Source organism: Pongo pygmaeus, chromosome 3 (assembly GCF_028885625.2).
Source record: "Pongo pygmaeus isolate AG05252 chromosome 3, NHGRI_mPonPyg2-v2.0_pri, whole genome shotgun sequence".
NCBI lineage: Eukaryota > Metazoa > Chordata > Mammalia > Primates > Hominidae > Pongo > Pongo pygmaeus.
This window is the reverse complement of record NC_072376.2, coordinates 19,821,241-19,834,913: the sequence shown is the minus strand read 5'-3', so window position 1 is coordinate 19,834,913 and position 13,673 is coordinate 19,821,241. Positions and strand designations below refer to the sequence as shown.

General features: G+C 38.7%; 2 protein-coding genes across 19 annotated transcripts in view; one reads left to right on the top strand and one right to left on the bottom strand.

Moving 5' to 3' along the window:
• Nucleotides 1-13,531, top strand: part of KCNIP4 (potassium voltage-gated channel interacting protein 4) — a 1,227,081-nt gene extending 1,213,550 nt beyond the window's left edge. For all 5 annotated transcript variants that reach the window (XM_063663554.1, XM_054486457.2, XM_054486456.2 and 2 more), the window contains 4 exons: nucleotides 7,510-7,617; nucleotides 9,459-9,563; nucleotides 10,168-10,230; nucleotides 12,111-13,531. In XM_063663554.1, coding sequence (XP_063519624.1) covers nucleotides 7,510-7,617; nucleotides 9,459-9,563; nucleotides 10,168-10,230; nucleotides 12,111-12,158 — 324 coding nt within the window. In that variant the 3' untranslated portion in view covers nucleotides 12,159-13,531. The remainder of the gene's footprint in view (nucleotides 1-7,509; nucleotides 7,618-9,458; nucleotides 9,564-10,167; nucleotides 10,231-12,110) is intronic.
• Nucleotides 1-13,673, bottom strand: part of PACRGL (parkin coregulated like) — a 56,482-nt gene that overhangs the window by 16,634 nt on the left and 26,175 nt on the right. Inside the window, exons 12-13 of one of the 14 annotated variants that reach the window (XR_010126011.1) lie at nucleotides 11,801-11,948; nucleotides 10,165-11,131 (exon numbers count right to left, since the gene is read on the bottom strand). The exons of 11 other annotated variants lie outside the window; for them this stretch is intronic. The gene's annotated coding sequence lies outside the window, so the exon portion shown is untranslated. Of the gene's footprint in view, nucleotides 1-144; nucleotides 9,614-10,164; nucleotides 11,132-11,800; nucleotides 11,949-13,673 lie in introns of those variants that run through there. 2 more of the 14 variants (XR_010126021.1, XR_010126022.1) reach the window with 2 other exon arrangements.

The following is a 13,673-nucleotide window of genomic DNA, read 5'->3' as shown; positions in this document are numbered from 1 at the left end:
CATCTCTGCCAGGCTTTGGTATCAGGATGATGCTGGCCTCATAAAATGAGTTAGGGAGGATTCCTTCTTTTTCTATTGATTGGAATAGTTTCAGAAGAAATGGTACCAGCTCCTCTTTGTACCTCTGGTAGAATTCAGCTGTGAATCCATCTGGTCCTGGACTTTTTTTTGGTTGGTAGGCTATTAATTATTGCCTCAATTTCAGAGCCTGTTATTGGTCTATTCAGGGATTCAACTTCTTACTGGTTTAGTCTTGGGAGGGTGTATGTGTCCAGGAATTTATCCATTCTTCTAGATTTTCTAGTTTATTTGCATAGAGGTGTTCATAGTATTCTCTGATGGTAGTTTGTATTACTGTGGGATCAGTGGTGATATCCCCTTTATCATTTTTTATTGCATCTATTTGATTCTTGTCTCTTTTCTTCATTAGCCTTGCTAGCAGTCTATCAATTTTGTTGATCTTCTCAAAAAACCAGCTCCTGGATTCATTGATTTTTTTGAAAGGTTTTTTGTGTCTCTATCTCCTTCAGTTCTGCTCTTATCTTAGTTATTTCTTGCCTTCTGCTAGCTTTTGAATGTGTTTGCTCTTGCTTCTCTAGTTCTTTTAATTGAGATGTTAGGGTGTTGATTTTAGATCTTTCCTGCTTTCTCTTGTGGGCTTTGAGTGCTATAAACTTCCCTCTACATACTGCTTTAAATGTGTCCCAGAGATTCTGGTACGTTGTGTCTTTGTTCTCAGTGGTTTCAAAGAGCGTCTTTATTTCTGCCTTCATTTCATTATCTACCCAGCAGTCATTCAGGAGCAGGTTGTTCAGTTTCCAAGTAGTTGTGCAGTTTTGAGTGAGTTTCAGTCTTGAGTTCTAATTTGATTGCATTGTGGTCTGAGAGACAGTTTGTTATAATTTCTGTTCTTTTGCATTTGCTGAGGAGTGCTTTACTTCCAACTATGTCGTCAGTTTTGGAATAAGTGCAGTGTGGTGCTGAGAAGAATGTATATTCTGTTGATTTGGGGTGGAGAGTTCTGTAGATGTCTATTAGGTCCGCTAGGTGCAGAGCTGATTTCAAGTCCTGGATATCCTTGTTAACTTTCTGTCTCATTGATCTGTGTAATGTTGACAGTGGGGTGTTAAAGTCTCCCATTATTATTGTGTGGGGGTCTAAGTCTCTTTATAGGTCTCTAAGGAGTTGCTTTATGAATCTGGGTGCTCCTGTATTGGGTGCGTATATATTTAGGATAGTTAGCTCTTCTTGTTGAATTGATCCATTTACCATTATGTAATAGCCTTCTTTGTCTCTTTTGATCTTTGTTGGTTTAATGTCTGTTTTATCAGAGACTAGGATTGCAACCCCTGTTTTGTTTTTCATTTGCTTGGCAGATCTTCCTCCATCCCTTTATTTTGAGCCTATGTGTCTCTGCAGATGAGATGGGTCTCCTGAATACAGCACACTGATGGGTCTTGACTACCCAATTTGCCAGTTTGTGTCTTTTAATTGGAGCATTTAGCCCATTTACATTTAAGGTTAATATTATTATGTGTGAATTTGATCCTGTCATTATGATGTTAGCTGGTTATTTTGCTCATTAGTTGACGCAGTTTCTTCCTAGCCTCAATGGCCTTCACAATTTGGCTTGTTTTTGCAGTGGCTGGTATCAGTTGTTCCTTTCCATGTTTAGTGTTTCCTTCAGGAGCTCTTGTAAGGCAGGCCTGGTGGTGACAAAATCTCTCAGCATTTGCTTGTCTGTAAAGGATTTTATTTCTCCTTCACTTACGAAGCTTAGTTTGGCTGGATATGAAATTCTGGGTTGAAAATTCTATAAGAATGTTGAATATTGGCCCCCGCTCTCTTCTGGCTTGTAGAGTTTCTGCCGAGAGGTCCGCTGTTAGTCTGATGGGCTTCCCTTTGTGGGTAACCCGACCTCTCTGGCTGCCCTTAACTTTCTTTCCTTCATTTCAACTTTGGTGAATCTGACAATTTATGTGCCTTGGAATTGCTCTTCTCAAGGAGTATCTTGGTGGCATTCTCTGTATTTCCTGAATTTGAATGTTGGCCTGCCTTGCTAGGTTGCGGAAGTTCTCCTGGATAATATCCTGAAGGGTGTTTTCCAACTTGGTTCCATTCTCCCTGTCACTTTCAGGGACACCAATCAGACGTAGATTTGGCCTTTTCACACAGTCCCATATTTCTTGGAGGCTTTGTTTGTTTAACTCATTTTTCTCTGAACTTCTCTTCTTGCTTCATTTCATTCACTTGATCTTCAATCACTGATACCTTTTATTCCACTTGATCAAAATGGCTACTGAAGCTTGTGAATGCATCAGCTAGTTCTCGTGCCATGGTGTTCAGCTCCATCAGGTCATTTAAGGTCTTCTCTACGTTGTTTATTCTAGTCAGCCATTCGTCTAATCTTTTCTCAAGGTTTTTAGCTCCTTTGTGATGGGTTCGAACATCCTCCTTTAGCTCAGAGAAGTTTGTTATTACTGATCTTTTGAGGCCTACTTCTGTCAACTGGTCAAAGTCATTCTCCATCCAGCTTTGTTCCGTTGCTGGCGAGGAGGTGCATTCCTTTGGAGGAGAAGAGGTGCTCTGATTTTTGCAATTTTTAGCTTTTCTGCTCTGGTTTCTCCCTATCTTTGTGGTTTTATCTACCTTTGGTCTTTGATGATGGTGACCTAAAGATGGGGTTTTGGTGTGGATGTCCTTTTTGTTGATGTTGATGCTATTCCCTTCTGTTTGTCAGTTTTCCTTCTAACAGTCAGGACCCTCAGCTGCAGGTCTGTTGCAGTTTGCCAGGGTCCACTCCAGACCCTCTTTGCCTGGGTATCACCAGCGGAGGCTGCAGAACAGCAAATGTTGCTGCCTGATCCTTCCTCTGGAAGCTTCGTCTCAGAGGGGCACCTGGCTGTATGAGGTGTCAGTCGGCCCCTACTAGGAGCTGTTTCCCAGTTATGCTACTCAGGGGTCAGGGACCCAGTTGAGGAGGCAGTCTGTCTGTTCTCAGATCTCAAACTCCCTGCTGGGAGAACCACTACTCTCTTCAAAGCTGTCAGACAGGGATGTTTAAGTCTGCAGAAGTTTCTGCTGCCTTTTGTTCAGCTATGACCTGCCCCCAGAGGTGGAGTCTACAGAGGCAGGCAGGCCTCCTTGAGCTGCAGTGGGCTCCACCTAGTTTGAGCTTCCTGGCTGCTTTACCTAGTCAAGTCTCAGCAATGGTGGACGCCCCTCCCCCAGCCTCACTGTTGCCTTGCAGTTCGATCTTGGACTTCTGTGCTAGCAGTGAGCAAGGCTCTGTGGGTGTGACACCCTCTGAGCCAGGTGTGGTATATAATCTCCTGGTGTGCCGTTTGCTAAGACTGTTGGAAAAGCACAGTATTGGGGGGGGAGTGTCCCAATTCTCCAGGTACCATCTGTCATGGCTTCCCTTGGCTAGGAAAGGGAATTCCCCAACCCCTTGTGCTTCCTGGGTAAGGCGATGCCCCACCCTGCTTCGGCTCACACTCTGTGGGCTGCATCCACTGTCCAACAAGTCCCAGTGAGATGAACCTGGTACCTCAGTTGGAATTGCAGAAATCACCCGTCTTCTGCGTTGTTCATGCTGGGAGCTGTAGACTGGAGCTGTTCCTATGCAGCCATCTTGGGGGGATTCCCCAAAAGTGCTATCTTTAAATCTTTCATTGTTTCTCTGCTGTTTTGTGTGGTGGTGAGGTCAATGCCAGTGATGAGTGCTGTAGGCCAGTGGTTCTCAAAGTGTGATCCCTGGAAGCAGTACAGGCTTCCCCTTGGAACATGTCAGACATGTAAATTTTAGGGTCCCACAACCTAATGAATCATAATTCTTGGAGTAGGTCCCATAAATCTGTTGGCAAGCTCCCCAGGTGATTGTGTTGCACATTATATTTTGAGAACCAATACTCTAAGCATGTTTTCGAAGACCCTGTAGCCAGCTGCCCTTACAATTAATGACATATTACTATGTTGTGAATTTTTAAAAAATATGGTTTACATTGATAACAATCAACCTCATCTAGCCTTTCAAAACTGCTCAGCAATCTTCCTTGAATAAGGCTCTATGTTCTGCAACTTATATTTTATACCTTCTGAAAAAGCTAAGGATTTTTTTTTTTTTGAGACAGAGTCTTGGTCTGTCATCCAGGCTGCAGCACAGTGGTGCAATCATAGTTTACTATAGCCTCGACCTTCTGGGCTCAAGCGATTCCCATCTCAGCCCAGGTAGCTGGGACAACAGGTGTGCATCACCATACCCAGTTAATTTGTTGTTCTTGCTGTTAATTTGGATCTGGCTACGTTGCTCAGGCTGCTCTCAAACTCATGGGTTCAAACAACCCTCCCACCTCCACCACCCAAAGTGCTGGGATTACAGGCATGAGCCATGATCCCCAGCCTGCTGGTTGGGCAAGATGTACACTCACACCTCCAAGGGCTGTCATTACCTTTTAATTGAACTACATTCTATATCATAAATAATTTTCTAAAATATGGCAGGGAAATAATTTGAGGGAGGTCTCCCTTTCTCTAATTTGCATATCACCTTATTGCTTAGTATCAGAGCTTCTGCCTCTCTCCTCAAACCTCAGATTCTTACCTCTTCTACCAGGCTCCTCACTCTCAAACAGCTCACACTCACTAAAGCTATCGGACAGAAACACAGTCATCTTCCCACCTGCAAAGCAGCTACTGGCATCCACACCAGGTCCTTCTGTCTCATGTATCAACTCCCTTCTCAGGTTGGCCCATCTACCCGTGTTCTGGATCCTCCTCACCTTCTCAGGAGCACAGCCCATTTCTGACTTACTCTTTTTAGATTCTTCTCTTCAGTATTCAAAGTGCTCCTCATTAAAAATTACTCTTCACTCCTACTCCACTGGACCGTTCCCTATCACTTGCTGGTGACCTCCATGTTGCTGGTCTGGTGAACATTTTTCCAACCTTGGCAGCAAAATGAACAATCCTTTCCTAGGGAAATGCTCTGTTCTCCTGACTCACTTCTTTAGCAACTTCTTTTCAAGATGCTTTGCCAGCTTCTCCTCTCTGTGCCTGACAAATATCAGAATTCCTTGTGGCTTTCTTTGGAATCTTGTTTTTCTCTCACTTGACATTCTACCCTGCATGCCAATGGGAAGCAGACTAAGTATGGTGATCCAGTTGCCACAGCACCATATGTTGAGACTATTCTCTCCATAGCCATTGAATGGTCTTGGCACCATTATTGAAGATCAGTTGGCCACACACAGCTGGTTTATATCTAGACTCAATTCTATTCTACTGTTCTATACATCTGTCTTTATGCCAGTACCACACTGTTTTGATTAACGTAACTTTGTACTAAGTTTCGATATTGGGCAGTGTGAGTCCTCCAAGTTTGTTTTTCTTTCTTAAAATTGACTGGGCTATTCAGGGTCCCTTGCAATATGAATTTGACAATTATTTCTGTTTTTGTCTTTTTCATTTTTGCCAAAAAAGGTCAGTGGCCATTCTTGATAAATTTGCTTAAGTGGAATGGTTGTATAATTCTTTACCATGATAAAAGTAAGTATCATGCTTAAAAGTGAATTGAAATATTCTCAAGTTCAAGAAAAAACTAAGAATATCTATTATCATTTTCATTATGTAACATTGTTCTATAGATATTAGGCCATATAATTAGAAAAAAGTAAACATATAAAAATTAGGAAAAAAAGGTAAAATTAATTCCATTTGCAGCTAATATTGCATACATGAAAACCCAGAAGAAAACCAACGTATGGTGTCAGCAAATTGACACGGTACAAAATTATCATACAGAAATCAATGGCTTTCATACATACAAACAACTAATTTAGAATATATGATAGAAAAAAGTATCTCATTTACAACAGCAACAGAAATATTAAAATACCTAGAAATAACAATGAGAAAAAATGTAAAAGAACAATTTGGTTAAATAAACTACGATGCATTTACATATACAATGGAAACTCAAATTGTTTCCCTGATTTATGCTTAAGTGGAAAAAAAAGTATAGAAGTCTTTTAGCTAGTAAAACAAATATATCTTATACTTGTGTATGCACAAAAATTCCTTGGAAGTAAATACAAACTATTTATTCCAGTAGTCTATGACTAAAAGGAACAGGTGGCTGGGTCCAGGAAGGGAAGAAAGATTTTTCACCAGGCAACTTACACAATTTTTAAACGTTGAACTATATGGATGTTACTTATTAAAAAAAGAAAAAACATTTTGAGAAATTCAGACAGAAATACAGCTATAAAAGGAAGGAATGTGAGAAAGGGAGATACGATGCAAATTCACCCAGAAGACTTTTGGATTTCCCCTCTGCTTTCATTCCTACCTAAAAGTGGATTATAAACTGAATACAGCATATTGTAACGTTAACCCTGCTGTACGTAACAACAACAAATCTGGCTGGGCGTGGTGGCTCATGCCTGTAATCCCAGCACTTTGAGAGGCCAAGGTGGGCAGATCACAAGGTCAGGAGTTCGAGACCAACCTGGCCAACATGGTGAAACCCCATCTCTACCAAAAATACAAAAATTAGTCAGGCATGGTGGCAGGTGCCTGTAGTCCCAGCTACTCGGGAGGCTGAGGCAGAAGAATCGCTTGAACCTGGGAGGTGGGAGGTGGAAGTTGCAGCGAGCCAAGATCGTGCCACTGCACTCCACCCTGGGCAACAGAGCAAGGTTCCATCTCAAAAAAAAAAAATCTAAATGAATTTAATCAAGTTAATCTGGCCAGTCTGCAATGCAATCAAACCAGCTTAACCAGGATACAAACTGAGGGCTCCATTTACTTAACGAAAACTTACATAGCCAATGTCCTTGTTAAGGACTGTTATAAGCAGCCTCTTTTTTAATCCTCATAAAATTGTGAAGAGGTAGATACTATTATTAGCTCCATTTTACAGATATGAAAATTGAGGCAAAGGGATGTTAAGTTGCCTGAAGACATAAAGCCATCCAGTAATACAGCTGGAGGGTGAATCCAGGCAGTCTGTCCTCTCCAGCTCCATGCTCTTACCCACTGTCCACATGTAAATTATAACTGGATTTCTAATTAAAGACCACAATTGGTTTATCTTTTATGGACAGCCATATTTCTTATTAGCAAACGTTGTTTCATTGAAGTGTGTTATGTGTGCACTTGTATTTTTCTGAAAAAACTATTATTAGATTCTTTTAGTAAATCATGTGCACTTGCCGTAGAAAGCCAGTACCACTTATACTCAAGCCTCTAGCTGTGTGGGTTTCCATTGGTACAATTTCCAGTATAACCATTGATTTAACTCACTTTCCAATTGGAATACGAAAATGTTAAGACTAAGGAGTGATTTATGCCCACAGAGAAGTCTGAAAAATAGACAACCAATAACATATCAATCATTTTGCTAAATAAATGCTTCAAAATCCAGAGGGTTGTAGCCCTTACTTCCATCATTTCTTTGCTTTTTTTTTTTTAAATGTCATATAAAATTGAATTTTTATTTCTTTTTAGGATTTCATCAAAGGTCTTTCCATTTTGCTCCGAGGGACAGTACAAGAAAAACTCAATTGGGCATTTAATCTGTATGACATAAATAAAGATGGCTACATCACTAAAGAGGTAAGGGATGCCTCACCAACATCGCAGTAATTTGGACCATTTTCATTTCTTAACTTTAAAATATTAATTGCAATTATTAATTTGAAAAGTTTGAGGAAATCCAAAATATTTTATATAGTGGAAGAAAGATGTATAATTAAAAATTTGGGATAGAAATAGTTTATGGTGAAGCTCCAAAGTAAATATATAACACATAAAGATTACACCCTTGTTTCCTGCTGGCATCTTAATAAATACTATGAATGGAATAAAGGTCATGGCTGGAATCAGATACAAAGAAAATATATCCAACCCATGTTTCAATATTTAGCCTGAAGCCTTTCTTTTCCCCACAGCATGTGATCCATAAGGAAATGCAATTTTACAATCATGGGGATTGTGGAATGACCTGACGCAACGGTGGGGTCTCCAAATGCACTTTGAGGCATACTATCCAGGAAACAAGGTCCACAGACCAAATTAAGATACTCGTATTACACATTTTATTAAACCAATTTAAAACACAGCGAGAAGTAAAGGGAAAGGGAAGGGGTAAGTTAACCACGCAGGATAGGATGCAAATGGGGTTGAAAGACCACACTCCCTAAATCCTGGGCATGCTCAGTGTGCCTATGTCCTGTCTCTCTTTGCCTCACGAGCCTTCCCCAGAATTGAGTTTTGAGCAAGAGGCCCCACAGACAAAAGGTGCCCAGGGCCAACAGCCAATGACATGAACTTGCACTACTGGAGAGAGACAGGTGCAAGTGTGCCAGGTCACAAGTATAGCCTGATAAGTAGTAATGGGTTTCATTTGTGTTTCTTGCACAGATGACACCTGGGGCCAGAATAGGTGTCACTAGTGGGTGCCAAATTAAGACCTTATGGCTATTAAGTGTTCATGTATATGGAACATATCCTAAATAGTTAGTGCTTCTTGTATATTTTTATATCATGAATATTTATTACCCAGATATTTAGGATACCTTAAGTATCTCTTGTTCTTCAATTCTTACCTCTCTTTAACACATCTCAAGAATTCTGCCTGTGTCTAACAAACTACTTGCTACTTATCTATGCTTAAAACATCTTAAAAGGTTTCACCTGTTTACCAATTACTCTATCATTTATAATAGAATTGAATACTCTTAAAAGTAAATATATATTAGATCTGTATTATCAACCTAATTGAGAGATCTTTCATGTGAAACAAATGTGCAACAATAAATCTAAATTTTTAAGTTATTAGATATTATTTTCACTCTCATAAGAATGAAAATGGTAAGGCAAAAATTAGACTGTTTTAGAGAAAAAGTTAATAATAAAATTTCAAGGTGTTTCCTAGGGTCAAAATTTTTTGACTAGTCTTCACGTGTGACTTAAGTTAAAGCCACAGTAGGAAAAATACAACAAAAACCCTAATGAACTTTAAGACTTACCAATTAATTTCACTAATTCTAAATGGTGTTTTTTCTCAATATATGGTGTGCAGTATATTTGATTCTCAATAGATGGAAACTGATGATCAACACATAAGATATATAATAATGCCATTAAATAAACATAGTCTACTTAAAGTCTGTAGAAATCCAAAATATTCTTTTCCTGCCTATGGTAGATACATGGAAATTTGCCTCATTTTGAAACCAAGAGATCAGAATTCATTCTTAAATTCTGATTCTTCTGCTCTTAAGGCAGAAAGCTGTTTGTTGGCTTTTCCTTTGGGACAACCAACAGTCTAACAAAGAATCCAACAAACAAAAAGTCAACAATTTAAAATTGAGTAGGAAAAATCTGTCAGAGCTCCTTAGACTGGTTTCTTCATACATGTGTGCAGCCTCACATGAATGCCTTTTACTTTTCAGGAAATGCTTGATATAATGAAAGCAATATACGATATGATGGGTAAATGTACATATCCTGTCCTCAAAGAAGATGCTCCCAGACAACACGTCGAAACATTTTTTCAGGTAGGAATGAAGACAGAAGTCAAGAGGGCATGAAGTTAGGAGAAAATTTCCTGATGTTTGCCACGCACCACGATGATTCAGAAGAAAGCAAAGGAAAATAATTTTTACTGAAACAAAACAGTATTTACCATCCTATTAATTTAATAGCTTTGGTTTTGAATTTACAGTGCTGATAACTACATTTATTGAACATTCACTAAATCCAAGATATAACAGTAAACAGTTCTCATGTTTCACAAGTTTTCATTCAGTTTTTACAAGAAGCCTATAAATCCTCATTAATCCCATTTTACAGATGAGACAAAAAGCAAGCTCTGAAAGTTTCAGCAAATTGCCCGAGCTCTGTCATATCTAGAAAGTGGGATTTTACCTAGAACAGAGTGACTCTAAATCTTCACCACATTATATTGAAAAGGGAAAAGCCAGAAGCATTTGGCCCTATCATTTTTATCTCTAAGAAACTGCTGGTTCCTGCTCTGAAACAGTTCCTCCACATGAAATAAGCAGCTAGGTTTTCTTTTTATCAGCTTCAGCTCATTTGGTCCAGGTGTGAGGGTATTAAGGGATAAGTCTAAATACAATTTTTTGTTTTCTTCCTGAACAGAAAATGGACAAAAATAAAGATGGGGTTGTTACCATAGATGAGTTCATTGAAAGCTGCCAAAAAGTAAGTAATGAAAGTGTAATAACTATCAATTCAGCTATCATAACAGCTAAACTGAGTATTAGCAGCTAGCTACCATGAACTGGGCAAAATATAGAGGTCATATGCCTAAGTTTACCACTTCTACAACATGCAACATAAGCCTACACTCTGAAAACAGGCACCAATTACATAAGCAACATTTAGAGTGCCTACTGAGTCAGGCTATGGAGGAAACCCTGGGGATACAAAAGTTGCATATGTACTGTGTTTTTGATTCCCAAATTCCTTAGAGAGTATTCATCATGGAGGATAAAACATATGAGATTTGAATTGCTCTTTGCCCAAACTTAGCATAACTCATATATTATCTATCGTACCTCCATAGCATTAGAATTCCTAGATAGCCAAGTATGCGTCACAACAGGCCAAGCTCTATCTGATTTCTGAGAGAAAAGTCATTGTTTCAGTGTATGTGGACAAGAAATGGCTCTTTGACCGAACTCACTAATGGTCCTCAGTCACAAAAAATAAACAGTGGAAAATTTTCTCTGAAGAGAACTCCAGGTAGTAGCCTGTTATCAAAGAAACCAGTGTTAGCTTACTTAGAATTATTTGACTTGATGTGTGGGCAGAACCACAGTTAAAAATTGTTAAGGCCTGGTACAGTAGCTCACAACTGTAATCCCAGCACTATGGGAGGCTGAGGTGGGAAGGTAACTTCTTAAGGCCAGGATTTTGAGACCAATGTGGGCAACATAGCAAGACCCCATCTCTACAAAAAAAAAAATTAAGTTAGCTGGGCACTGTGGCACGTGGCTGAAGTCTCAGCTACTTGGGAGGCTGAGGCAGGAAGATCACTTGATCCCAGTCGAGCCATGATTGTGCCACTGCACTCCAAAATGATGGGCAACAGGAATAGACTCTGCCTCAAAAATAAAAAAAAGAAAAAAAGAATTTTTCAAGTAATCATGAAAACAAAGAAATCTGTTGTTTCTTTAGTTTTTCTCTTTATTTTTAAATTGTTGTTCTTACATTTCTGGATGTCTGCTTGTTTCTCAACTTGGATTTCGATGCAGTGGTCTTTGAGAGAATTAATTTGGTTGACATTAAGCTGCTTGATGGTGATGTTGTTACTTGGTTTCTAGCAGTGGAAGCCATTATTGGTTCAGCCACCATTTACCACTACCATAAACAGCTCAGTAAGTGCTATTCACATGCAACTGACAAGTGCTCCAATAATGCCCAAAGTCTGTCCCCTAACTCATTTCTAAAGAATATGCTAAACTGAACACAGCCACTGAGCAGTGGTTTCTGCTTCCCAATTCTTTCTCTGTAATTGAGAGACCATTCATTTTTAAAGGCTCCTTCAGGCCATGCAGATTTAGCCATAACTAGCAGACAGAAAGATGATTACTGCAAACATGTTACCTCTTAATCCACCACCCTGCCTCCTACGCGCCAGCCTCCAATCTTCATGAACTGCTGGCTCATACACACACACACACAATTTTCCTTGTACCTGTATAAAAGTCTGTGTGATTTGGCTTGTGATCTACATAGAATGCCAAAATTCTCATTTGCTTTGACTTACCTCTGCGCCTCTGTGCCTCTGTAGTTTCCATTTTGGCATTATGATTTGGGAAATATTCTCTATTAATACCAAGTAAAGATTTAAGTAAAGTGGTTTAATGCCTGGTCAATAGACTCCACAAAATATAAAATGGGTCCTTCGTAGTCATCTATGTGGAAAATGGATAGAATGGCATTTACATTTGCAAACACTCAATATTTGAGCTTTTGGCATAGGTGGTTGATGGGAGGAGGCAATACTCAGGGGCAAAATAGTGTACTTTTTCTTGCAGATATGCTGAATTTAATCGCTCTGTGTTTCTCCCTTACAGGATGAAAACATAATGCGCTCCATGCAGCTCTTTGAAAATGTGATTTAACTTGTCAAATAGATCCTGAATCCAACAGACAAATGTGAACTATTCTACCACCCTTAAAGTTGGAGCTACCACTTTTAGCATAGATTGCTCAGCTTGACACTGAAGCATATTATGCAAACAAGCTTTGTTTTAATATAAAGCAATCCCCAAAAGATTTGAGTTTCTCAGTTATAAATTTGCATCCTTTTCATAATGCCACTGAGTTCACGGGATGTTCTAACTCATTTCATACTCTGTGAATATTCAAAAGTAATAGAATCTGGCATATAGTTTTATTGGTTCCTTAGCCATGGGATTATTGAGGCTTTCACATATCAGTGATTTTAAAATATCAGTGTTTTTTGCTACTCATTTGTATGTATTCAGTCCTAGGATTTTGAATGGTTTTCTAATATAGTGACATCTGCATTTAATTTCCAGAAATTAATTTTCATGTTTGAATGCTGTAATTCCATTTACATACTTTAAGTAAACAAGATTACTACAATTAAAAAAACGCATAGTTCCAGTTTCTATGGCCTTCCCACCTTCTGTTAGAAATTAATTTTATCTGGCATTTTTAAACATTTAGTTTATTATCAGCATATACCTAATAAAAAACTTATTTTAATAAGCATTTAATTTTCCGTAATACATTACAGCCAAGGCCTATATAGTAATTTTGGATTTGTTCTATCTTACAGGCTGTTTTCTATTATTGTATCAATCATTAAGTGGAAGTTCAAGAAGGAGAAGGCATCAAACAAAACAAACAAGGATGTTTACAGACATATGCAAAGGGTCGGGATATCTATCCTCCAGTATATAGTAATGCTTAATAACAACTAATCCTAACAGCATTAAAGGCCAAATCTGTCTCTTTCCCCTGACTTCCTTACAGCATGTTTATATTACAAGCCATTCAGGGACAAAGACTACCCCACTGTCTACTAGGAACAAACAGCAAGCAAATTCACTTTGAAAGCACCAGTGGTTCCATTACATTGACAACTACTACCAAGATTTAGTAGAAAATAAGTGCTCAACAACTAATACTAATCCGGATTATTCAGATTATTTATTTTTAATCATCTTAGCCAAAACTGTAAAGTTGCCACATTACTAAAGACACACACATCGTCCCTGTTTTGTAGAAATATCACAAAGACTAAGAGGCTACAGAAGGAGGAAATTTGCAACTGTCTTTGCAACAATAAATCAGGTATCTATTCTGGTGTAGAGATAGGATGTTGAAAGCTGCCCTGCTATCACCAGTGTAGAAATTAAGAGTAGTACAATACATGTACACTGAAATTTGCCATCGCGTGTTTGTGTAAACTCAATGTGCGCATTTTGTATTTCAAAAAGAAAAAATAAAAGCAAAATAAAATGTTTATAACTCTACTGTCTATGTTATAGGTCTTTTCCAAAAAATTTTGTAATTAAATCTTACAGTATTTTCTAGATGGCAGATAGCTCTGGATGGGGCTAAATGCAATGAAAACAGGTAAAAGCAAGGCCAGAAGGAATTGCTTC